The sequence below is a fragment of the Oratosquilla oratoria genome, chromosome 20, assembly GCF_046742065.1.
Source record: "Oratosquilla oratoria isolate Oo_2021 chromosome 20, ASM4674206v1, whole genome shotgun sequence".
Taxonomy (NCBI): Eukaryota; Metazoa; Arthropoda; class Malacostraca; order Stomatopoda; family Squillidae; genus Oratosquilla; species Oratosquilla oratoria.
The window spans coordinates 62,531,570-62,557,640 of record NC_134796.1 but is presented as its reverse complement, the minus strand read 5'-3'; the positions used below and the strand labels follow the sequence as shown (position 1 = coordinate 62,557,640).

Genomic DNA, 26,071 nt, shown 5'->3' with positions numbered 1-26,071 from the left:
ACAACACTGCATCACCCGATCAAACAGCTCCTTGGCTCAGCAAGGACGTGGCTCCTGCCAAACACCTATTCACTCCAGCCCGCTTATTGCCAAGCGAATGGATCATATTCCAATTTCAAAGTAGTCCTTGACCAATCACTGACCTCCTCAAGCTGTTGACATCACTCCAATTTCCTTGATGTAACTAGGTTCTCCTGCCGAAGGGAGGAGCCCACCGCAGGTCATGTGACCAAACCAAGCGATGGATCTGCGAAGAACACTGTTGCCAAGTCGTGAGTTTATTGTAAATATAGCTTTGATTTTAATTGAACCTCGGAGTGTACTCTCCGTGAGGATGATGGTACATTTTTTCTAAAGGGCATGCGCCGTAAGCAATAAGTGGTGCTTTATAGAAATGATTATATTCATATTATGAATGCGAATATATGAGGTAAACATAATTTTCGTTCGCTGACCTAACCTACCTAGGTGTAAACATACTTGGATTAACTGTTTAAAATGTATATGTATGAAAGATGATACATTATATGAAAACACACCCTCACTTCACTCTCACACACCCTCGTTCATTTCCACGCATTGATACCTCTGTCCACCATTGGTACAATCTCAGTACAATCTTGGAAGTACCCACACCCTAACGCACTTCCACAATCAATCGTATTCACCCTCAGCCACCCATTTACACCTCTTACCTACTCACACTACTTTATTCACCCATTAACACAGCCTTACACACTCACTTTCACACCCATACCCACCTAGTGACACTACTCAATACGGCAACCATCACATATTGTCACTGTGCCTTACCAGTACACTCTCCTTTACCCCTCCATACACACATGCACACACACTCGGCAGGATCCTACGAGCTTGGCTCCTTTCCATTGCATTACATTTATGTAAATACACCTACACTCATATGGTAGTTTTCAAAACAATGAAAGGAGTGGATATAAATGACAAATAATTTTTTTTGGTGTGGAATCAAAGAAAAACCAGGGGACATGGAAATAAACTGTAATGCAAGATGTGTGAAGAACATTCAACATTAAGTTATATATATTTTTTCATTAATGCATTGATCCATGTTACAACAAAGCAGAGGAAATGATAATCAAACAACCCCAATCAATTTGAAGTTAAATATGATAAGTGAAATGCAGAGAAACCCTATAAACATAGTTATTATGTATACTACAACTAGGTAAACAAACATGATTGAATGAGTGTAATTCCTTTTCTGTGGATAACAATTGGGTCAGTACACATCTTGGACTGCTAACTCAGGATTTCATAGAGTCTCTACCCAAGTTTTGAAAAGTAATATAACATTGCTAACTTACCCTCTCCTTAAAGCAAACAATTGAACTTTTGTGTGTGTAAAGTCACAGTATTACCCATAGACTAAACCATATGAACTATGAAGCTCTTATCAGGAGGGCTTAGTTGTCAATCATGGATCCAATGTGTGATACAATTACAGTATTCAGGTCACTAAAAGGGATAGATTGCATTGACAGATCTCTTGATTAAAGGTGAGAGGGCTTTATGAGGTCATGGGAACAAGATAAGAAAGACCACATGTCTAAATAATATGAAGAAATAAAGTTTTCCATTTAGATGCATAAATACTTGGAATAGCATAGAAGGTGATACACCCCAAGCTGGAGCACTACAGGCATTCAGGTGTAAATACATTAATTGTATTTCAAGGATGTAGATTAAGTTGGAACTGTACATTAATTTGAGGCTAGGTTTGATAAATTGAGGATATGAGACCCAATAAGTATTACTCCTTTCCTGTCTACAGTTCTACAATTAGGTAAATGCAAGCATATGGCAAATCACAGGGATCAGTTCTAAAACCTGTAGTGTTATTGATCTATTTAAATGACATGCTGGATGGAACAGCAAGCACTAACATGTTTGCAGAGATGGAAAGATAATGAAAAGAATAAAAGATGAGAGAGGCTACAAATTGTAACAGTATGATCAGATCTAGACTTGCCTTACAAGGGAGGTAGCCAAAGTTAAAAGGGATAAATCCACTCCCACCCATTTCATCCCCACATACTCCACTCCCATTCACCACCCCTCCCCCCCCCTCTATTTTTTGGCTCCTCCTGGATGACAGGTCATCACTGCATCTTGCCCATTGCCCTGGGTATGAAGCAATGTTGCAAGGCACAGCACATCCATATTAAGGCCACTTCACTTATTTGGCAAAACCCCTCTCCTTCCCCTCGTGCGGAAAAGAGAGAAGACAGGGAGAAATACCTTCAGTTTGCATGAAAGTATCACACAAAATGACACCCTAACCCCCATTCCCCACCCACTCCATTTTATGCATCACAGCATCATGCAAAATGAACTGTAACACAAAAAAATGCAAACTCTTGGAAATGGGTAAAAGCTAAAAATTATCATAAGTTACTCAGTGGGAAATAAGGCAGTTGCAAAAGCAAAAGAAGAGAAGAATCTGGTCATATATACCTTGTTACTTGATAAACATATCAGCAAAATCATGGATAAAAGATACATATACCAATGGCTTTTTCCCCCTTACAAGAGAGGTAGCCAAAAAACAAAGGCATAAAATCCACTCCCACTCATTCCATGCCCATTCACTCCCCCTCCCTCCCTCTTATCTTAGCTCCTCCTGGATGATGGGTCATCCTTGCATCTTGCCCACTGCCCTGGGTCAGAAGCAACGTAGCAAGACACAGCACATCCACAGCAAGGTAGCTTCATTTAATCGGTACCCCCTTCCCCTCCATCCCCTCATGCAGAAAAAGAGAAGACAGGGAGAAATGCCTTCGGGCTGCATCAAAATATCATTTACACTTACTCCCTCACCTCCATCCCCCACCCACTCCCTTACATGCATCACAGCATCATCTATACACAACCATTTTCCATGCAACCTTATCTTCTGTCTTCTCTCTAGACTTCCTCAACAGACATTCCCCTCTTTCCTAATGCCCCTTTTACCCCATTCATCCATCTCATCCGTGGTTGTCTCCTCATGTTTACTCATTCCACCTCTGCCTTCCACACCTCTTTTACTAATCTTTCTTCACTAATGATTAATGTCAGAGTAGTTTTCATTACGTGGACAAGGAGCTGAAAAAATAAACAAGAATGCTTTATCCCTCTAGAATATTTAGTTGTTGTATGATTTATAAATAAAGTGAAATCTGTTCATCAGTGAGTGGTAGGGTGGTAAGGTAAATGCAGAAAACTGCTGGAGTTTTATTTCTGATGTTTCATCCTCACCAGGACTTAATCAGACTACAAGTACTCTGAAGATGTCCTGGTAAAGATGAAGTTTCAGAAATAAAATTCCAACAGTTCTCTGTGTTTACTTTAACATCCTACCATTCATCTGTTTTACATACATCAACATGTCCATTAATCCATTGTCCCCTGTCTTGCAGGAGACCCATAGCCCTAAAGTAACCAGCCATGGCCACTGGCTCGGCCTATAAATTATTCAGAGAGGAGATTTTGTGTTGTTGGTAGGAGAGGGTGAGTATAGGGCTGTATAGAACAAAATGCTGGTATTGCATGTGTGATAGTTGCAGTCTGTTGCATGGCCAATTTTATATTAATAATTTTTCAATGTAGGGTTGTGATCTGAATGTAGGCACACCAGTGTAGTTGTCACGTGTCTTAGGAGTGATATCGGAGTTGGGATGATATTTGAAGGAGCTTGGTAAAGTATAGAATTTGAAGACCTGTTATGGAGTCCTCATTTTGTGATCTGAGTATTTACCTAATTGTAGTACACACAACCCAGGGTATCTTTTTTGAGTGATTGATGGGCCAATCCAGTGGCCATGGCTGGTTACCTGGGGGCTGTGGGCCTTCTGCAAGAGACCTGGGGGCAATAGATTGATTGATTGTAGTAAACAGGAAAAGAGCTATGCTCATGAGATCTTGTTTCTTATTTTCCAGTTACAGTATCATACCCAGTTTTAAACTTATGTATTTTACCTAGTTGTATTATATGGGAAGAGGAGCTATGCTCATAGTGACTCGTCCATGTATCTCTCAGCATCTAGTTTGTTCTTAAATTCTTGTATTGTTTTTGCACACACTCTTGTTTCATCCTTTTTGAGTTTTTTTTTCATGTCCTATTGTTTTCCCTTTATCCCACTTTAATAAGTCTTCTTTGTCAAGGACTTCCATGCCTTTCATGATTCTGTAAATGGCCAATAGATCTCCTCTTTCTCTTCTTTGTTCCAGGGTTGGTAGTTCCAGTTTAGACAATCTTTGTATGTCAATTTTGAAAGTGTTGGTGCCATCTTTGTTGTTGCTCTTTGGATTCTTTCTAATTTCTTTATATTCTTTTTTGTGCTGGGTGTCCATAGTGTTGCAGTGTACTCCAATCTTGGTCTTATCAGTGTGACTAATATTTTTTTTACCATTACCTCATCCAAGTAATTAAAAGCCACCTTTATTGATCTTAGTAAATTGTAGGTTTCTCCGACTATTTTGTTTATATGCTTGTCTGGTGACATGTCTTTGTTAATAATTACTCCTAGGTCCTTTTCTGAGCTAACTTTTTTACTTCCTTTGTACTGATTTTATATTGTCCTGATATTCATTTTTTTTCCTTTTTCCAAACTATTATATTACATTTCTTGATGTTGAAATTGACTTTCCACTTTTGGCCCCATTCCCAGACTTTGTCCAGGTCTCTCTGTAGTGATTCACAGTCTTTTTCTGTACTTTTTTTTAGTAGTTTTGCATCATCTGCAAAGAAGTTCATATAACATGCTACACCATCTATGTCATTTATATATATAGCAAACATTATCAGAGCTAATACTGAACCTTGTGGGACTCCACATATCATTTCTTCCCAGGTTGATTTTTTATCTATAAGTACATACATACATATACCAAGGCTTTTTCCCACTTACAAGGGAGGTAGCCAAAAAACAAAGGCATAAAAACCATTCCATTCCCAATACATTCCACTCCCTACCACCCTCTATCCTCCCTCTTATTTTGGCACCTCCTGGATGATGGGTCATCCCTGTCCACTGCCCTGGGTCAGAAGCAATATCACAAGACACAGCACACCCACAGGAAGGCCACTTCATTAAATCGGCAAACCCCCTTTCCGTCCCCCCAGGCAGAAAAGGAGAAGATGGGGAGAAATCCCTTTGGGCTGCATCAAATTTTTCTCACACATACTACCTCACCCCCCATCCCCCACCCATTCCACCTCATGCATCACAACATCATCCATATACAACCATTCTCCATTCACCCCTGTCTTCTGGAGGGAGTGAACATGAAGGGGTGACCTAGGATGAGATGGATGGATGGATGGGTAAAAGGGGCTTTGGGGAAGAGGGGAATGTCTGTTGAGGAAGGACGGAAGAGGACAGAAGACATGGGTGAATGGAGAATGGTTGTATATGGATTATCTATAAGTACCACCCTCATTTTTTTTCCTGTGCAAGAAATCTTCCATCCATTTCAATAATTTTCCTTGTACACCTCCTGTTTCGAGTTTTCTTAATAGCTTTTTGTGTGGTACTTTATCAAACACCTTTTGTAAATCCAGGAGAGTACAATCTGCCCATCCATTCCTTTCTTGCAATATATTTATTAACCTTGAATAAAAAGAAATCAAGTTTGTGGCACATGATTTTCCTTGTCTAATACCGAACTGTTTTGGATTCAGTATGTTTTCTTCCAGATGTTCAGTCCATCTACTTTTGATGACTTTTTCACATATTTTAGCTATTGTGCTTGTAAGGGAGACTGGTCTATAGTTAGTTGAGTCTTCCTTATCTCCCCCTTATATATTGGCATAATATTGGCATTTTTCCAACCTTGCAGTACCTTTCCTCCTTTTAGTGAGCAATCTATCTTATATATTTTGTCCGTTAGTTCATCTATACATTCTTTTAGTATCCAATTTGCAATTCCATCCGGGCTGTGTGATTTTCTGACATCAAGATTTATTATTTGGTCCCTTATTTCTTTCTCTGTCATAATTATTTCTTTCATTGGGGGGGGGGGGATCTTTCTCCCTTTCCTTTATCCCAATTGTGTGTATTTTCATTTGTGAATGCAGATTTGAAATGTTTGTTCATAATTTCAGCCATTTCTACATCTTCAGTGTGGGGTGTATCATCTTTAGATTATTCCAAGAGTTTTTTGTTTTTTCTCCCTCCAGTATGTTCCCATGACCTCACAATGCCCTCCATCCCAAATCAAGAGATCTTTATCAGTTTTGTCCATCCCATACACTGACCTAAACAACACAACCAAGTTACATTTTTCTCTCCATTCATTTAATTTTGGCTAGTTTAGTACTTCTACTCTCTCCTAATATGGTTTATCTGGAAGAGAGAACCATTTTGGTTACTGCTTCTTGCATTCTCGACTTTCCTTATATCTTTATGCAAGGAACATGCCACTTCAGCTTAATCCAACATAGGGCATATTAGGTTATGATTTATTTGTTTATATATTTATTATTTTTTCTTTCATTCTCTCCTCATCCCTGTAGCAAATAGCCAGCTCTACGTTCTACAGCAATCAGTTTGTCTCACCCTCAGCCTTGCTATGTTTGACAGGTGATAGGTTATATTTTATCAACACTCCCAGATCTTTCTCATCTTTTGCCTTTGTTATTGTTTCTTGTCCCCTTGCCTTGTTTATACAAACTAGAACAATGGCTCAGAAATAATGGAATGGAAGCCTCACCCCAGAAATCATCAGTAACTTTGTTCATTCCAGACAATCATGAAAAAACAACAACATTGGAATTAATGGCCAAACTCTTCCATTGGAAAAGAACACCAAGATTCTAGGCCTCAATTTCAATACCCTTATGACCTGCAGCCCACATGTCAAAACTCTGACAGTCCCATATGTCAGAGCTCTGACAATAAAGATCACCAAGAAAATGAGCCTGCTAAAATCACTTCCAAGCACAGGCTTTGGACAACAGAAGGGAACTAATTACTGTCTAACAACAATTCATACACTTGACTATATGCTTCCACAACTTAGCTCCTAGCAATCAGCCAAACAATCACTGACAATTTAGAAAAAAAAATATTGTATACAAAATAAAACATTGGGAATAATAGTAGGATGAACCAAAACCACCCCTATAAAACATCTGCACTCAAAAACCAAAATTCTCTCTACAGGATATTGTATAGAAATGATAGATACATAGTTACACTCTAGAGCTCTCAAATCCACTCACCCATCTCATTACATCACACAAGCACAACCAACTGAATGGGGAAGAAAACCTTATAAACTCAGACATATGTAACATCTTACCACCTGTATATAATACAATACATCTATACAAAAACACATTCACAAGACAGACAACCAAAGTCAGAACTCCATGAACCCCCCCCCTCCTACATCAGCCCCACAGAAAAATACCTCCTAAGAAAAGCAAGAACCACCTAGCACATTAGCATTCAGGACTTTGTCCAGCTCTAAAATAGTAATAACACAGAATAGGCCTCACCGCAAAATCAGATTGTTGTAGATGTGTAGCATTTGGCCAAGCTACCATTTTGTCTCGGTGAGGGAACAGATACTTTTTTTTTTAACTTACCAGTGTGATGCAGGTGGCCTCCAGAGGAGCAGGTACTTACCTACTTGTATTTTACGGGACGAGAGCTATACTCATTGTGACCCACTTTTGTTTCTCTCCGCATCCAGTTTGTTCCTAAAATCTTGTATAGTTTTGGCACACTGTTTCCCCATTTAGTTTGTTAAGACATCAATCAGTGTGGGAAGCTATTCTTTTTCAAATCTCTTCTGTAACTGTCCTTCTTTAGCTTCTCGTGTCCTCTTGTTTCTCTTCTGTCCCATTTTAATAAGTCATCTCTATCAAGAACTTCCATCCCTTTCATAATTATGTAAATAGTCAGTAAATTGCCTCATTCTCTTCTCTGTTCCAGTGTTGATAGATGTAATTTATCCAATCTTTGTTCATGTGTCCAATTTGAGAGGTGAGGTACTAACTATGAGAGTGCCTGACTGCATGGACTGTGGGCCTATACACTGGCCCTCACTGTGAAAGTCTAGTTCCAATTTATTTCTATTTTCCTTTTCCATCTATTTTTCTTAACTCCTTCTTTCATTACCTCTGGCTGGTACTGTTGGCTTTCTTCTGGGGTCCCTGGGTGGTGTGATGATTCAGATATTTGTACTCTTATCTTGATGATATGAGGTTTGTTTTTATGATGCTGGCACTCTCCACAGCATCCCTTACAGTGCCTAGCACTCCTGCAGGCCTTACACAAGGCAGCCATTGCCCACCTTGGGCCCAACCTAACTGCCACCCAATGTACCTCACCATGCTAGCATCATCACATATGTAACCATTACACAAAATACACTGAGCACCTGAAACCAATGCTGCCTCATACTATCCTTAGGCAACAATATAATATTCTTCCTTGGGTGACCTGTGGGCCTATCCAGTGGCCATTGCCGGAACACCTCATACTTCAATGCCCCATACTAACACTCCCTAGACTTGTGGTCTCACCTGGAGGCTGTTTCCAGTTTCTTCAAGGCTGCAGGTCTTCTGTAAGAGAGATCAGGGGCAACAGATCAATTGATTTACAGTAGAAAAGGAACATAACAGGAGTTAGTACTGACCCTTGCAGTACTCTGTTACTCACATCCCTCTGTCCTGATGCCTTATCTTTTAATTCTGTCCTTATTTTAGAAATGCACCTCTTTTTTCCAATATGTTACAATTTCTATAGTATTCCATCGGTAGGTACAGTCATAGGCCTTCTTCAGATGCAAGTAAACATGATTCCCACAGTGCTCTCATGCAGTAAATTAGTCCTCAAATAAAAGCTTAAAAGGTTCTTTTTGATCTGTAGTTGAATTGATTGTTCATTGAAATGTTTATCTCTCCAAGGTATTTCACAAGGTTCCACAGGTCATTCATGGAAGATGTGTTGTTGTCTAGGGAAAAGGTAAAAGGTGCTGATGGAGAGATGATAATGGAACAGAAGAGTTGATAAATGTGAAGGAGGATAGGGAGGGAAAGGTAGTTGCAGTGGGAAGCACTAAGAAAATGGCTGTGATGAGTGAGGAAAATGGAGGAGAAATATGGAAAGATAAAGTGAAGGCAACTGTTAAAATGATGAGAGCAGGTAAGGCACCTGGGTTGGATGGATGCCATGCAGAATGTCTGAAAAAAAGGAGGTACAGTGATGGTGTACTGGCTGGTGAGGTTATTTAGTGTTCGTTTAAGAGAGGGTAGAGTGCCGGAGGACTGAAGGAGTGCCTGTATAGTTCCACTTTACAAGGGAAAGGGGGACAAGTGTGAATGTAGTAGTTTCAGAGGGATCAGCTTGTGTGTAGTTGGGAAGGCTTATGGGAGGATCTTGATCGAGTGGATTAGGAGAGGAACAGAGGGAGCAATTGGCGAGGAACAGTGTGGGTTTAGGACAGGTAGGGGTTGTGTAGATCAGATTTTTTGTGGTAAGACAGATATGTGAGAAAGCTATAGGAAAAGGTAAGGATATATTTTGGGCTTTTATGGATCTGGAAAAGGCTTATGACAGGGTAGACAGGAAGGCACTGTGGGAGGCTTTGCAGATATATGGGATAGAAGGAAAGCTGTTAGCAATCAAGATATTTTATGAGAGTAGTAGAGCTTGTGTTAGGATTAGAAATGGAGAGAGTGAATGGTTTGAGGTAAAGGTGGGACTTTGTCAGGGATGTGTTATTTCACCCTGGCTGTTCAATTTATACATGGATGGGGTGGTGTGAGAGGTAAATGCAAGGGTAGTGGGTCGGGGATTGGAGATAGTTAAAGAAAATGGAGAAAAGTGGGAGATAAGCCAGTTGTTGTTTGCTGACAACACTGCGCTTGTAGCAGGATCAGAGGAAGGATTGAGGAAGTTAGTGACAGAGTTTGGGAAGGTGTGCGAAAGAAGGAAGTTGAAGATGAATGTGGATAAAAGTAAGGTGATGAGATGTACAAGGGGAGAGTGTGGCAGCAGACTGGAAGTGAGTATTAAGGGACTGAAGGAAGTGGATAGTTTTAGGTACTTGGGTGCGAATGTGGTAGGAAAGGAAGGATTGGGGGTGGAGGTAGAATGTAGAATGAGAGAATCGAGTAAATGCCTTAGGGGTTAAATAGTGTAATGAGAAATAGCCATCTGGGAATGGATGCTAAGAAGTGATTGTGCCGACAGCACTGTATGGGGTAGAAACATGGAATATAAGTGAGGAAGAGAGGAGTTTGAATGTGTTTGAGATGAAATTCCTGAGAAGTATGATAGTGGTTACTAGGCTAAATAGAGTGAGAAATGAGGAGAATGAGGGTGGAAAGAGAGTTGGGAGATAGGGTTGATGAAAGAGTATTGGGATGGTTTGGACACATGGAAAGAATGAGTGAAGAAAGATTAGTAAAAGAGGTGTGGAAGACAGAGGTGGAAGGAGTGAACATGAAGGGTCGACCTAGGATGAGATGGATGAATGTGGTAAAAGGGGCATTGGGAAAGAGGGGAATGTCTGTTGAGGAAGGACAGGAGAGGACAGAAGATAGGGGTGAATGGAGAAGGGTTGTGTATGGATGATGCTGTGATGCATGAGGGGGAGTGGGTGGGGTATAGGGGGTGAGGGAGTATGTATGAAAAATAAGTTGACACAGCCCGAAGGGATTTCTCCCCATCTTTTCCTTTTCTGCATGAGGTAATGGAGAGGGGGGTCACCAAATTAATGAAGCAGCCTTGCTGTGGATGTGATGTGTCTTGCTACACTGCTTCTGACCCAGGGCAGTGGACAAGTTGCAGGGATGACCCGTCATCCAGGAGGTGCCAAGATAAGAGGGTGGAGGGGAGTGGAGTGTGATAGAGATGGAATGGGTGGGAGTGGTTTCTATGCCTTTGTCTTTTGGTTACCTCTCTTATAAGGGGGAAAAAGCCTTTGGTATATGTATGTATGTATGTCTAGGGATTGTTCTATGTCCTTTGTGTGGTGGTTGTATCTGGGCTGAATTATTATTATCATCATTATTATTCTTATTATTATTATTATTATTATATATATATATATATAATGTATATATATATATATATATATATATATATATATATATATATATATATACACATATATGCATATATATCTTCTTCTTTTCTTTTCTTTTCATGGTGTCCTAAGCATAGGCATGATAGTGTGTTTGTTGTCAGTTGTGTTTCTGTTTTCCTATGGGGTTTTTGTCTGGGGGTTATTGTTGGAGTATTGAGTATGGCAGTCTGTCTTGAAGGGCTTGTTTAATAATCTGAGTATGTGTTTTTTTTGTGAATGTTTTGTGTGATATAGCTGGTAGGTTGTTATGTTTGAGTAGTATACTGCTGGTGTAGTTATTTTGTGTTCTCTTGGAGGTGCTTGTGAGATACAGTGTGATGGATGTGTGGTGTTTAGGATTCTTATGTAGAATTGTGTTCCCGTCATTTTCATGCAGTGTTGTGTGGAGCATATATTGGTTTCTGTGCATCCTATTATTACTCTCTGTTCTCTATAATGTAACATACATACATTGTGTTGCTGTTTTTTTTTAATTGTTTGAAACCATGCTGTGGAGGCATAATTGAGGAAGGTTCCTATAAATTTCTTGTGGATGGTTATTAGAGTTTCACTTGTTTAAAGTCAGTGCTTGTGACAGTTTTAAGTAGGTTAGTTTTTGTGTTGATTTTTGCTGTCATGTCTTTAATATATGTGCTCAGAGTCATATAGTCATAACATCTTACAAACTGCACAAAATAAAACAATGAGAGTAATAGCTGATGCACCAAAGCCATACCAGTAGAACATCTGTACACAGAAATCAAAATCCTCCCCATAGAACAATATATGAAAATTATAGGCACACAGTACATAGTTCTGTGCAAGATCCCTCAATCCTACCCACCAATCCATTTACATAACACAAGTTCAACCAGATAAACAAAGCAAAAAAAATAATACAATAATGAAATATAAAGTAAAATAAATAAATAAGTCAATAAATTAAAATAAATCAATAAATCAATAATTCATTAGATAAGTAACACCATAATACCACTAGAACATGCAAACATGTACAAGTTACCACCTGCACTACATAATACACCCATCATAAAAAAAATACAGTCAGATCACAATACAAACACCTCAGGACTTATTATCAAAAACCCTACTACTGCATACCCCTCCCAACATTAGCCCTACAGGAAAATCCTTCGCAAGAGAAGCAAGAACCATACAACCATACTTGCAGGACCGCATTCAGATAACCATCCAGCACTAAAACAATACCAACACAGAATAGACCTGGCTGCAGGAACAAGCTGCCCCAGATGCAACTATTACATAGAAGACCAGAAACACCTCTTCCTACTTCATCTAACACTAGCCCTATCTAGACAACAATACAACATTTCTTCTTTAAGTGATTTATGGACCAAACCAATGGCTGTTGCTAGATACCTGGTAGTTATGGGTCTCCTACAGGAGAGGTCTGGAGCATTGGGTTGTTTGGATTAATTGATCTTTATCAAAGATTCTATCCACCTCTCTGATTCTTGTGTAATTAATACTACCTCTCATTAATGGACTAAAAGGGGGGTAACGGTGTCCGTTGATGTGAATAATACGTTGATTTGGAGTGGTTTTTGGGTGGCATAGTGATTGCACGCACTAAACAACAGCACCAAAAACACTGAAAACACAGAGAAAAAACACTGCAAACACAGCTAATTAACGTCTGTTAATGAGAGGTAGTACTGTATTTTTAGCTTGTTTGTATTCTTCCTTTGTTCTATTGGTTCCTTGCTTCCTCCATTTATCCCAAGCCATGATTCTAGATGCTTTAGTGATCTCACAGTCTTTATAAAATCAGTCATTTTTACAGTTTTCTTCCCACTAAGTCTCACCCCTTGGCACATGCTCATTCACACCCATTACTAATCTCTGTGTCAGTAGTATTCATGAATTCCTTCCAGGTGGCATCTTCAAAAAATTTCCTCGAACCCAAGAAGCTCATCTTCTCAAAATTGGGTGCCTTTCCTGTAAGACTTGTTCCTTAGCTCTAGTACCCTACTGTCCAACTGGAATTCAAGTGGCACACATTTTTTTTTAGGGGGGGCGGGGGCAAAGATATTTCAGGGAGCCAATGATGTCAGGTTTCATGGTAAATAGAATGTCCATTCTTGGATTATCTCCTTTTGCTTAAGTCATCTCTTTTACCCTTTGTTTCATCTTGTTATACTTGGCGATATTTAATGATCTATTTTCCCATGAATCTTTATTACCACATGCTTCTAATTTCTCCCAGTTGACCTCTGCAATTTGAGGCTCTCTCATTTAGTTCTCTGTTTTTTCTTTCTTAAGTAGGAAAGATGTGTCTAACACCATTTCCTGGTGCTATTACAATTAAGTTAGGGTGCTCACTGACTAAGCAGCCTAGAGCATCACTACCTGGGTGAAGGTAAGGAGTGAAGGCAGTTTAAGTACTGCCTGGTAGCAAGTGAGTTCATAGTAAAGGCATACTATATTAGATTCCTTACTTCAAGAGGTTCTCCATAAAGAGGTACCATCCTAGCCCGTACTAAGATTGGGAGTTCATGATGTTAGATTGAATCACATGTATATACAGTTAATCAAATACTGATGTGTAACTTAGTGAGTCCTTCCATATTTCCTGCTTGAATTTTTGAAATTCTGTGGTAGGGTAAATTAGCTTATCTGTACATTCAAAATTACCCATCTGGTACTGGCACTGTAGCCTTTCTCTCATCTAGGTTATTAATCCTGAGTCAAATTTCATATTTTGAAAACATCATCTGCATTCCATTTGCCAACATCAACTGTCCCTTAATATTACACAAATCCTAATATCTCTTTTATGTAAATATTGTATTTACCTAGTTGTATCTTATGGGAAGGGGAGCTATGCTCATGGTGTGCCGTCTCTGTATCTTGCAGTGTCTAAATTGTTCTTAAATTCGTATATGGTTTTTGCACACAACATTGTTTTGTCTAGTTTGTTCCATACATCCACCACTCTATGGGGAAAAGCTGTTCTTTTTCAGGTCTCTTCTATAACTGTCCTTTTTGAGCTTCCTTCCATGTCCCCTTGTATTTCTCTTATCCCAATTTAGTAAGTCTTCTCTATCAAGGACTTCCATACCTCTCATGATTTTATAAATAGTCAACAAGTCACTTCTTTTTCATTTTGTTACGGAATCTGTAATTCTAGTTCTTACAATCTCTCTTCATGTGACAGTTTTGAAAGGGTTGGGGCCAGCTTTGTAGTTGCTGTCTGGATTCTCTCAATTTTCCTCATATTCTTTTTGGTACTGGGTGACCATAGTGTCGCTGCATACTCCAATTTTGGCCTTATCAGTGTGACTAGTATTTTCTGTGCCATTTTTTCATCCAGGTAAGTAAAAACCACCTTTGTTGATCTTAGCAAGTTGTAGGTTTCTCTGACAATTTTGTTGATCTGTTTATCAGGGAACATGTCCTTTGTGATGATTGCTCTCAGGTCTTTTTCAGATCCCATTTTCTTTACTTCCTAAGCACCAATTTTATATTGTCCTGAGATAATTTTCTTTTACTTTTTCCAAATTCTATTATGCTACATTTCTTAATGTTGAAGTCCATTTCCCACTTCTGACTCCATTCCCAAACCCTGTTTAGATCTCTGCAGTGGCTCACAATCCATTTCAATACTCACTTTCTTTAATATTTTTGTGTCATCTGCAAAAAAGCTCATTTAACATTCCACACCCTCTTCCATGTCATTCACATAAATAGCAAACATTATTGGAGCCAATACTGATCCCTGTGTAACTCCACCAATCACCTCTTCCCAAATAGAACTCTTATCTCTGAGCACTAGTCTCATTTTTCTTCCATGCAAGAGATCCTCCATCCATTTCAGTACTTTACCTTGTATCTCTCCTATGTGTATTTACCTAGTTGTTCTAAATGTCTATTGTCTTGTGGGGAAAGCTGTTCTTTTTCAGGTCTCTTCTATAACTGTCTTTTTTTATTTTCTTTCCTTGTCCTCTTGTATCTCTGCCATCCCATTTTATCAGAACACTCTATCAATAATTTCCATGTCTCTCATGATTCTATAGATAGTTATCAAGTCTCCTCTCTTCTTTGCTCCAATGTCTGTAGCTCAAGTTTTGCCAGCCTCACCTCATATGATAGCTCTGAGAGCATTGGTGCCAATTTTGTAATTGCTCTTTGTATTCTTTCAAGTTTTGTTATACATTTTTTTGTACTTGGTGACCACATTGTCACTGCATACTCCAATCTTGGTCTTATCAAAGTGACTAGTATTTTCTTCACCATTTCTTCATCTAGGTATACAAATGCCACTTTGATTGTTCTTATTAAATTATAAGTTTCTCCAAAAATTTTGTTTATATGTTTCTCAGGGGACATAATAATGACTCCCAGGTCCTTCTCATTTTCCCCTTTTTTAATTTCTTCCTCTCCCAAATTATATGATTCCACTATTCTTCTTTTTTTTTTTCTTCTTCTTCCAAATTCCATTATACTACACTTTTTAATATTGAATTCCATCTCCCACTTCCTACTCCATTCCTATACTTTATTGAGATCGGTCTGCAGCGACTCACAATCTTTTTCAGTGTTCACTTTTTTCAACAGTTTTGTTTTGTCTGCAAAGAAGCTCACATAACTTTCAATTCCTTTATCCATATCATTAATATATATAGCAAACATTATTGGGGCAAAAACTGTTCCTTGTGGAACTCCACTAATCACTTCATCCCAATTAAAATGTTTGTCTCTTATCACCACTCATTTTTCTCACATGCAAGAAGTCTTCTATCCACTTCAGTAGTTTGCCCTTTATTCCTCCTGCAGTTTCTAATTTCTTAAGCAATTTCTTATGTGGCACCTTATCAAAAGCTTTTTTCAGGTCTAGAAATGTACAATCAGCCCATCCATCTCTTTTTTGTATCATATCTATTAGTCTTGAATAGAAACATATCAAGTTTGTTACACATGATCTTCCTTGCCTAAATCCAAATTGCCTTTGATTTAGTACATTGTTTTTTTCCAAATGCCTTACCCATCTAATTTTGATCATTCTTTCACAATTTTTAGCTACCATACTTGTAAGAGAGACCGGTCTATAGTTAGTAGGGTCTTCCTTGTATCCTCCTTTATATATTGGTACTATATTTGTTCTTTTCCAATCTTCTGGAACTTTTCCTTCTTTCAATTAACTGCTTATTAGACAATGTATTTTGTTTGTTAGTTTGGTCCTGTATTCTCTCAAAATCCAGTATGCCATTTCATCTGGACCATGCAATTTTCTAACATCAAGATTACTCAAGTGATTCATTATTTCTTTCCTTGTTACATGTATCTCTTTCATAGGGGGGACTTTCTCCTCCCACTCGACATCTCTAAGTTGTATGTTCTCCCTTGTAAACACTGATTTAAAATGCTTGTTCATAATTTCTGCCATTTCTATTTCCTCTGTGTATTCAATTCCTTGTCATAGTTTCTCTAATCCTTGTTTGTTTTTCAGTTTGTTGTTTACAAATCTATAAAATAGTTTTGGTTGATCTTTACATTTTTCTATGACCTCCTTTTTGCATTTTCTCTTTTCTTCTCTGTGCACCTGTACATATCGGTGTCTGTAACTGGTATATATTTTCCATTTTTTGGGTCTTTTGTCTTTCCTCCATTTTATCCAAACTTTATCCCTTTTGTCTTTTAACTCTCACATCTTTTGTTGTACCAACATTTTACTTTTTTTTTTTTTTTTTCTGGGAACATACTTTTCCACTCCCTTATAATTTTTTGTCTAAATTTTCAATTTCTCTTCTGTTGTTTCCTCCTTGTGTATCCTTTCCCAGTCTGCTTTTTGGAAATATTCTCTCATCAAAATTTCTTTTTCCATACATCAATCTTCCCTTTCTATATTGTTCATTTTTTCCCATGTATTTTTCTTCATTTAGTTCCAGTTCAACTAATATATGGCCACTTTTACTTAGTGGTGTCTTATATTCAATCTTGTCCACTGTTTCAGGTTCTGATGTGATCATTAGGTCCATTCTCGATGGTTCTTTCTCATTTCTATACCTAGTATTCTCTTGTATCCATTGTGTCATTGTATGTTCTATAATCATATCAAGTAGTACATTTCCCCATAGGTCGTCTCCACCCTTCACTGTCATCTCTTCCCAGCAGATTTCTCTACAATTAAAGTCACTCATTATAACTATTCTTCCTCCATCTTCCATTGTCTTACTTAGTGTTATCCTTGTGTCTTCTAACATATTTTTGTGTTCTCTCTTTTCCCACAAAGCCATTTTAGGAGGCACATAATTTACCACAAACTTCCTGCTCTTCTTGTCCCTGTCCTCTATTTCCATCATAATCATCTCCACTCTATTCTTTCCTTATATAACATTCATCACATATCCTTCTTCATGAGGAACATAACTCCACCACCTTGTATTACTTCTCTGTTTCTAATCCAATAATTATATGCACCATGTCCTACACTGTTGGGTGGTAATGGACCTTTCAATCTTGTCTCTACAATTCCCATCATGTCTGGTTCTTTTTCCTTCAGGTAATCATTCAGTTCATTCAAACCTGTTATTAAGCCATCTATATTTGTGAAAGACACTTTTAATTTTCTGTTACCTCCATCCTGTTTTCTGTTTCCCTTCTGTTTTTCTCTACTATGAACCATTTCCTCACTTTCATATCCACTACTCTCCAATAGAATTTCTGTTCTCGTTTTTTTTCCTTGGCTTCGATTCTTTTTGTTTTTTCTTCCTCTTTTTCCTCTTTATTCATCTCTATTTATTCATACCTATTCATACTAATCACTTTTTGTTAGTTCCCTGTTTTTTATAAGACATTCTCTGCTGTCATTTGTGACCTGAATTTAACCTTAATTGGTCTGGTCTTGTCTATACTGTATTTCCCTAACCTACATATTTCTTCAATTTCTTTTTCTATTTCTTGTTCACCTTGAAATATTTTAATACCTTGTCTACTTTTTCTTTCTCATCCCTTACTCTTGTAGTCCTATTTGTATTATGCTTCTCTTCCATTCCTAATATGATTATACTTTTCTTTTTATCTGCTAAGTTTCTTACTATATTCTCTCTCATCACTTTAATAACTGTGTCCTAAGTGTTTTTCTTCATCTGTTGTTTCACTATATCTCTAAATTCAATTTTGTTATCCTCCTGGACTTTTTTCCAACCACTTACCTCTTTTGCTATGGACTCTTTATTTTCTTTATTATTCCTCTTTAATTCCTCATTCTCATCCTTTACTTCTCTTAACTGTCTTTTTAATTCTTCTACTTCTTTAGTTAGGTTTTGATTCTCCTTTAGTTCTTTCAATTTATCAAATCTTTGTTTAAGTATTGCAAGTTAGCTAAACCTAACCTCCCATGATTTGTTCATTTTTGTTAGTTTTTCCTCTAGACTTGCTAATCAGGGGATGTTGTCATCTCCTCCCTCATTAAATCCATAGAAGTAATTATCTCCACTTTCTATTGAACTGCTCTTATCTATATTCCTACTCCTAATTCCCTTTCTTGTTTGACATCAGCTGTGTTGTCAGCACATCTCTTGTTTACATTGCTTCTGATGTCCGGGGCCCGTTCATCCCCTTCCTCATTTTCTTCTATTTTCCTCAATAATCCCTCCCCTTCTTTTTCTTCACCTGCCCACTACACCACAAGCTTTCCCCTTCCCTACTAATACAACATAAGTACTCCCTTGTTGTTGAAATCCACAAAAATTGCATTTTTTCCCCAGAGTTCCAATCTTCGATGTCAGTCTGATAATCGCGTGTGTTTGTGTGTGTATTTACCTAGTTGTACCTAGTTGCATCTTACGGGAAGGGGAGCTACAATCGTGGTGTCCCATCTCTGTGTCTCGCCATATCTAATCTGCTCTTAAATTCTTGCATTGTTTTTGCACACACTAATGTTTCATCTAGTATACTCCATACATCCACCACTGCACCGTGGAGAAAGCTGTTTTTTTTTTTTTTTTCACGTCTCTTCTATAAATGTCCTTTTTGGGTTTCCTTTCATGTCCTCTTGTGTTTCTCTTATCCCAATTTAGTAAGTCATTTCCATCAAGTATTTCCACACCTCTCATAATTCTGTAAATGGTCAACAAGTCAGCACTTTCTCTTCTTTGTTCCAGAGTTGGTAGTTCTAGTTTTGACAATCTTTCTTCATATGACATTTTTGATAGTGTTGGGGCCATCTTTGTAGTTGCTCTGTGTGTGCATGTGTATTTATTCACATCTCTTGGAAGTTTTTATCTTAGCATTCTAATCAATGTAGTATCATCATTATACAAATGTTTTGCTTTATAGGCATCCCAAAAGCTTTGTAGCAACTTAATACTTGTTTTTATCTCAATCCATAAAAATTATGATTAAACATAGTGGCTTCTTGTACCATTGTTAAAGTTCATTCTAAATTTCAAATCTTTCCTATGAGCTGTACACACATTTTTACTATAGAAAATAGACTTTACAGTGTCATATGTAGGATTAACTGCATTTGATCACCTTACAATTCATTTGTTTTTCAGGTCGCAGAAAATCAGAAGGATTCCAACAAGAAATTTCTGAAGAACAAGGAACATGAAGAATCCATTTTTGCTCAAGAAACTTTTAGAACATTAGTGGATATAGATTGCACTTAATGAAGTGGAATTTAAAGTTGAATAAAATGTGTTAACATTTTCTTCTCTTAGATATTTAAAAATTTTAGTAACCACAAAAGATCATTCTGTCAACTTTCATAGTGCCCAGGATCTAGTATGCTGTTAGGTAAAGACAGACCCATTGGATTCTGCATGCTTATCATTTCATCTGCTTTGCTTCTTTACTATGTTGTCTGGGTCCTTGGCTTACCCTTTATGTCAAAAGAAAGTTATTTACGGAGCTATTTTCCCTCCCCATACTATGCAGTTATGGTTCCAGCAATCATTTTCATATCTATGTTATCTGTTTTAATGTCTATAATATTGATGCATTTTGTAATGTCTCCCGTGGCTAGAATAGTCAGCTAACCAGAATTTGAGTCGAAATAGATTACTGCCATTAAAGACATAAAAAATTTAGGAGTTCAAATTTATTCCCAGGTATAAAAGGCATTACCCCTCTCTGTGAAATCACTGGTCGGAACTATCACAATGTCGTGGTTAGTTGTTGGTATATCAGGAGTGACATGTGGGGGAAAGTCCACATTAGCTAAAGGTCTAGTCCCCCATTTTAATGATATGACAAAGATAATACACCAGGATGATTACTTTTTCCCAGAAGACTCCCCAAAACACATTCTTGTACCAGGTCTTAATCACTCTAACTGGGATGTTATCTCTAGTGTTGATATGGAGAAAATGATGAGAGACATACACACCATTCTTCAAACCAAGGCTCCAGAAAGTCCACATAAACGACAGATTCTCTTGGTTGAAGGATTTACTCTGTATGAGCACAAGGAATTGGAGGAATTATGTGACTTAAAGTTTTTCTTTACTTTAAACAAGGAAGATTGCTGGGAACGTAGAAGATATCGAACATATGAACCACCAGATCCTGAGGGGTATTTTGACCTCTGTGTGTGGCCTATGTATGAACAGCATTTCAATTATGTGTGTACTCAAGTAAATGGTGTTACTTTTCTTGAGGGAACAGTTGATCCAATTAAGACATTAGAATCTGTACTTGGGCAGATTAGACACATTGTGGGATAGTTTTTTCTCTCTTTTTTTTTTTTTTTTTGTGAAAACAATATAGCCTGATTAACACTTACACTGTCATTCATATTAACAACCTGATTAACACTTAACATTGTTTTTCAGGTTAAGAAATACTAACTGTTAGAGAATTGTGTTGTGAAATTCTGTTATATAAACAGCTATTTTAACTGTGGGTGCTTGATTTTGTACAATATTATTTACATGGAAATTATATTGATATGCATTTATAGATGAATTTATATAGCATTAAGTTTAGGTCACTGAGAACAGTAAAGGAATAATTTTGCTTTTGGAGGGAGAAATAGTACTAATGATGTTTGAATAGCTTAGATTTCACTTTTGCAACTAAACATTACTGTGAAAGTGATTGTTAAAATATGAAATTGCTGTAGGAATTGGATTAGTGGGACCAGCCTTCATATATTTTCACCTGATATAACCCCAAGGAATCTTTGCCTATTTCTACTTTACCCATAGAGAGGTAATGATAACAGTACACACATAGAGTGGTGCTATAAGATAGACATCAGAAAGAATCACCTAACTGTCATCCATCTTTCAAACTTATCAACAACTTTGCCTCTTTTTGCAGGGGCAGTCCCATGGGGTTCACATTCATTCTCTGGAATGGGTTTAGTATCTTTCTTTGTAAACTTAAATTGTATTTTCTCCATCTTTTCACTTAAGGAGAGCTCACAATTGGTGAGTGCTGCCCTCCTAACACTACTATAAGCCGGTGACATAAAAACCTTCCTACACTAATGCAACACACAACAGTTTAAACTTTCTTCCCAGAGAGATATGTGGCAGGACCCAAGACTATTGCCAGCCACTTTCAGGCTATGTTTAGAGTTAGTGAAACTCAAAGCAACAATGACTATACTGTAGAGTTAAGCATTTTTCTTATGCTTTGACATGGAAGCTGTTTTGGAGCTGTCTTCCAAAATGTCCAGCTTTATTGCTGTTGAATATTTCATGTTAAGAATAACCAGCTGCTACCATAGCCTCTTACAGTTTCCTCAGCTACTTCCACTTCCATGTATTGGTATCATTATTTTTTGCATTCTTGAGTATGGAAAGTATTAAAGGGAAGATTAGCAGTGCCTTTCTTCTTGGTCACAACTTGGTAGTAAACTTTTGTAAGTTATTATAAATCTACTCCATTCATAGTGCATCCATTTGTCTTATCTACTCACCTATTATTGATTCGTGATGTCCACCAAGCAAATTCCTCTCACTGGTTTTATTTTGTGCTGCCTTCTCATTGATAAAACAGAAAGGTTAGAATACTTCATCTTGGTAACTCTTGTATGTTGTTACATCAGTGTTGATCATATTCATGGTTGTTTGTGTCTCAGAAGTTCAACAGATTGAATACAAACTTATACCAAATGGCCCTTTCTCCACCTTATAAAGGGGTTGGCTGAGTTAAAGCATATACCCATTACACCCATCCCTCATCCATCCCACACCTATGCAAAAACCCATTTGTTGTTCTTTCTTATTTCCTTGTGGATAAAGGGTCATCTCTGCTCCCAGAGGCAATGCACCAAGACTGCACCTCCACAACAGGGTCCAACAGCCAAAGAAGTTTTATCCCTACTACTACATTACATGGAAATTCTTCCACTCAAGAATTCAGAGTATATAAAAAGAAATCCCTTTAGGCTGTGTCAGTTTATATCATCTATTCACAACTCCACTCATCTATCTTTTGCCCTGTCCCATCCCTGCTTGACAGACATTCCTTTTGAACCCAGTGTTCCTTTCACCCCATCCATCCTCCTCATCCCATATGCTCAAACCAGTATTCTTTGATGAACCTTATCTGCCAGCTCTCCACCCCTCTCCATCCTTGTTCTCATTTCTCACCAATTCTACTCTCGTAAGCCCCACCATACTTTTTGAATACTTAATCTCAAATGCATTTTGATTCCTCATTCTCTGGACTGGTTCTAAGATTTTCTGTGAGTTTCAACTATATTTCCCCCTTTTTTTCCACATAAAGCTGACAACTTGAGACTGATCCCCCCCCCCCCTCCCACTACTATAATCTAGTGACATAGAACCAGTTCCACACAATGAAAGAGACTTCCTAAAGGACCATTACATGAGAATAGCAATTAGGGACAGGATGGAGGAAAGAACTAATGAAATCCCCCAAGAGGCAATACTGGCACCCAATTTAATTACTTTATTATTTCTTATATACTTGAAGTGGCCCTGATGTAGATGTGCTGTGTTTTGCTACATTTCTTCTGACCCTGGGCAGTAGGTCAGAGACGAGGATGACCCCTCATCCATGAGGAGCAAAGATGAAAGGGAAACAAAAGGTGGTGGATGTGAGTGGGTGCATGCCTTGACTGGCTACTTCTGTTATAGGGGTGAAGAAGCCTCTGGTATATAGATTGAATAGATTTTTTCTTCTTAGAGATGACCAAGATTGGAATATCCAACAATGGTATGGTTCCACCCACCCACTATCCATGAAGAAGTTAGAGTAACCCAAGAAATTATACTATAACCAAGATTTTTTTAAATCCAATTACTTGCTCGGATAGTTTGTTAACATTCTCTTCAATTGTCCTTCATTTGTCCCGAATTTCTCTGTCACCTCAGTTGCAGAAAATCTATTTTGTATTCAGTTGATATTCATATTAGTTTTGTTCTATCTTGAACACTCATTTTAAAGCATAAATTAGAATTAGATGCCTAAATCCTTCCATCATGAAAGAACCCTTAAATTCTAGACCTCATGTTTGATACTCATGTGACTTCCAACCCACATATCAAAGATTTGACAAAAAAGAAAAAGAAAAAAAACCTGCATACATAAGCCAAAATCTTCCCCCATGAATACCATATGAAAATGACAGGAACATAATTCTATGCCAGAACCCTTAACACCACCACACTCATTACACTACATATCACAAACACCACCAACAGAATGCAACAAAAAACTATACCAGCAGTATACTACTAAAAATTTTATCACAACTTCCCACCTGTACCATGCAAAAACACACACATCACTAAATAATCTTTTCAAGACAGACAACCAAACATAATAATCCAACTCTCAGACATAAGCCCCACCAAATAAATAAGTAAATAAATAGATAAGATAAAATAAACTCACATCTGGTAAGAACTACACTGTCATCCTTGCACTGAGGATGCCATCCACCATTAAAACTACCAACACAGAATAGGCCTGGCCACAGATTCAAACTGCCCCAGATGTAATTGCCACTCGCAAGACACAGGACAAATACTACAATGCCCCACACTAACAAACTCTAATTAATAATAAAATATATCTTCCCGGAGTAACTTATGGTCCTGCCTGGAGGGTGTTGCTGGTTACCTGAAGGCCGTAGGTCTTCTGAAAGAAAGACCAAAGTCAACAGATTAACACACCTAACACTTGCTGATTGATTATACAGTAAGTCCTCGTTATACAGTACATATGCGTTCCTGAAAACCTTACCGCAAATTGAAATTACCGTATACTGAACCCATTATAACAAGTAATAATAGGATATGGCAGACGTACCTTCTCCCTGATCTTTCCTCTTCAAAACACGAGTGGATACCGTATCTGTGAATTTTTCATACTGTGAATAGAATCGAGGGTAGTAATTACCAAATATCGTAACTGAATTTACTGGATAAAGAATTACCATATAAGGAGGACTCGCTGTACAGTTTTTTCTTTTCAGTTTTGTGATGCTTATAAGTCTTTTATCTTATTCCAAAGTGTATAACAAGATATTAATTGTACATTCCTGAAAATTCTTCTGTAAGGCACTTCTGAATTTTTTATATACTAAGATATGATTTATATAGTTCTTTGCTCATTTATCAAGTGATATTCATGTAGTTTAATGTATGTGTTGGAAGGTTATGCCACCAATTACTAGATTAGGTTTGCATACAATGCCATCTTGATTCCATTTTTATAATTTTTCTGATGAAAACTTTATGTAATGGTGGTGCAAAAACTTTAATTTGTTTCCTTACCAGTATTTGTAGTTGTTTCTCAGAGGACAATGATATATTTATCTTTTCTTGCAGCTTTTCATAGAAATTTGTTTCTCACTAGCATTTATCAGTCCATAGACCATAATCACACTCACATTAAACTGCATTTAGATTTTACTATATATATAAATATATATATATATATATATAAAATTTGCATAGAATATATTTCAAGGATTTCCTTGTTTTATCACCAAAATGTATGGTGCCTTTTCCATATAAAATTGAATAACTACCCATAGAACATTCCTCACTCTGTCCATATGACTTTTTGCAAAGCCAAGATATCTAGGTTGTATTTTTCCATTCCATAAAGAATCGTTCTTAAATGTGTCACCTGTTATGTATAGTCACCCCTGAATGTAGATAAGTTTCTTTAGATGTAAAGAATGGGATTCCTGTACAGACTGCTTAGATGCCTATAGACAGTCGGGAAGAATATTTTCTTTTCTTTTGTTCTGTACTACGATTATAAGTGTTACTAAGTATATACGCACTCCTTTGTACTTTATTAAATACAAGAAACAATGTAAGCTGAGCATTATTACAACGAAATCCCATAACAAAGGAACGCGACGAGACGGGAGTCGACTATTACTGTAACGAGCAAAACAAGTAAAACAAAAACCCGGTCCATGATATTTTTGTCAGCTACAACTTTTTACCCTCACCTTTTCTCAGAAGGGAAGCTGATAACTCATGACTGCTAATCTGTCTTGTCCTATGTCAAATTTGGTTCTATACGGAACACCAGCAAGTACTACCAACATAGAATAGGCCTGGCCAAATATTCAAATTGCCCCACATGCAACCACCACACAGAGGACACAATACACTTCACAAGACTCACTAACAATCATTTGACAACAACACAATATCTCTTCTCTAAGTGACTTATGGTCCCGCCCGAAGGCTGTTGCCGGTTACCTGACGGCCGCGGGTCTTCTGCAAGAGAGACCAGGGGCAAATTTGTTTTGTTGATTTTAAATACATTTCTGCTTTACTATTCTTATTAGTCTTTGATTTTATTTTAAATTTGGATATAACAAGAAAGTGGCCATTACTATACATTCCTGAAGGTTCCATGGTGCGTGATTGGAAGCGTGCTGGTCTCGCTTTCGCCTAGTTGTGGGTCGAATCCCGCGCTACTCTACGATTCCCGGCAGATAATATTACCTGCCCCAACAGTCCAAGTT

General features: G+C 37.7%; 2 protein-coding genes across 5 annotated transcripts in view; one reads left to right on the top strand and one right to left on the bottom strand.

The window, feature by feature from the left end:
- LOC143036594 (uncharacterized) overlaps positions 1–277 on the bottom strand; it is a 40,084-nt gene extending 39,807 nt beyond the window's left edge. The window contains exon 1 of the mRNA XM_076204157.1: positions 144–277. The gene's annotated coding sequence lies outside the window, so the exon portion shown is untranslated. The remainder of the gene's footprint in view (positions 1–143) is intronic.
- LOC143036596 (nicotinamide riboside kinase 1) lies at positions 14–25,408 on the top strand. Of its 4 annotated transcripts, XM_076204161.1 has the most exons (3): positions 134–272; positions 3,444–3,534; positions 19,653–25,408. In XM_076204161.1, exon 3 carries the CDS (start codon positions 20,259–20,261, stop codon positions 20,820–20,822), a length of 564 nt encoding a protein of 187 aa, XP_076060276.1. In that variant the 5' UTR covers positions 134–272; positions 3,444–3,534; positions 19,653–20,258; the 3' UTR covers positions 20,823–25,408. The 4 variants fall into 4 exon arrangements, with proteins under 4 accessions (XP_076060275.1, XP_076060276.1, XP_076060277.1 ...); XM_076204160.1 differs by lacking the exon at positions 3,444–3,534 and having other exon boundaries at positions 14–272; XM_076204162.1 differs by lacking the exons at positions 134–272; positions 3,444–3,534 and adding an exon at positions 7,567–7,650.
- The last annotated feature ends 663 nt before the right edge of the window (positions 25,409–26,071 follow it).

Excerpts from the sequence above, each read along its gene's own strand:
- LOC143036596 (XM_076204160.1), top strand. The coding sequence starts at position 20,259 with ATGTCGTGGTTAGTTGTTGGTATATCAGGAGTGACATGTGGGGGAAAG.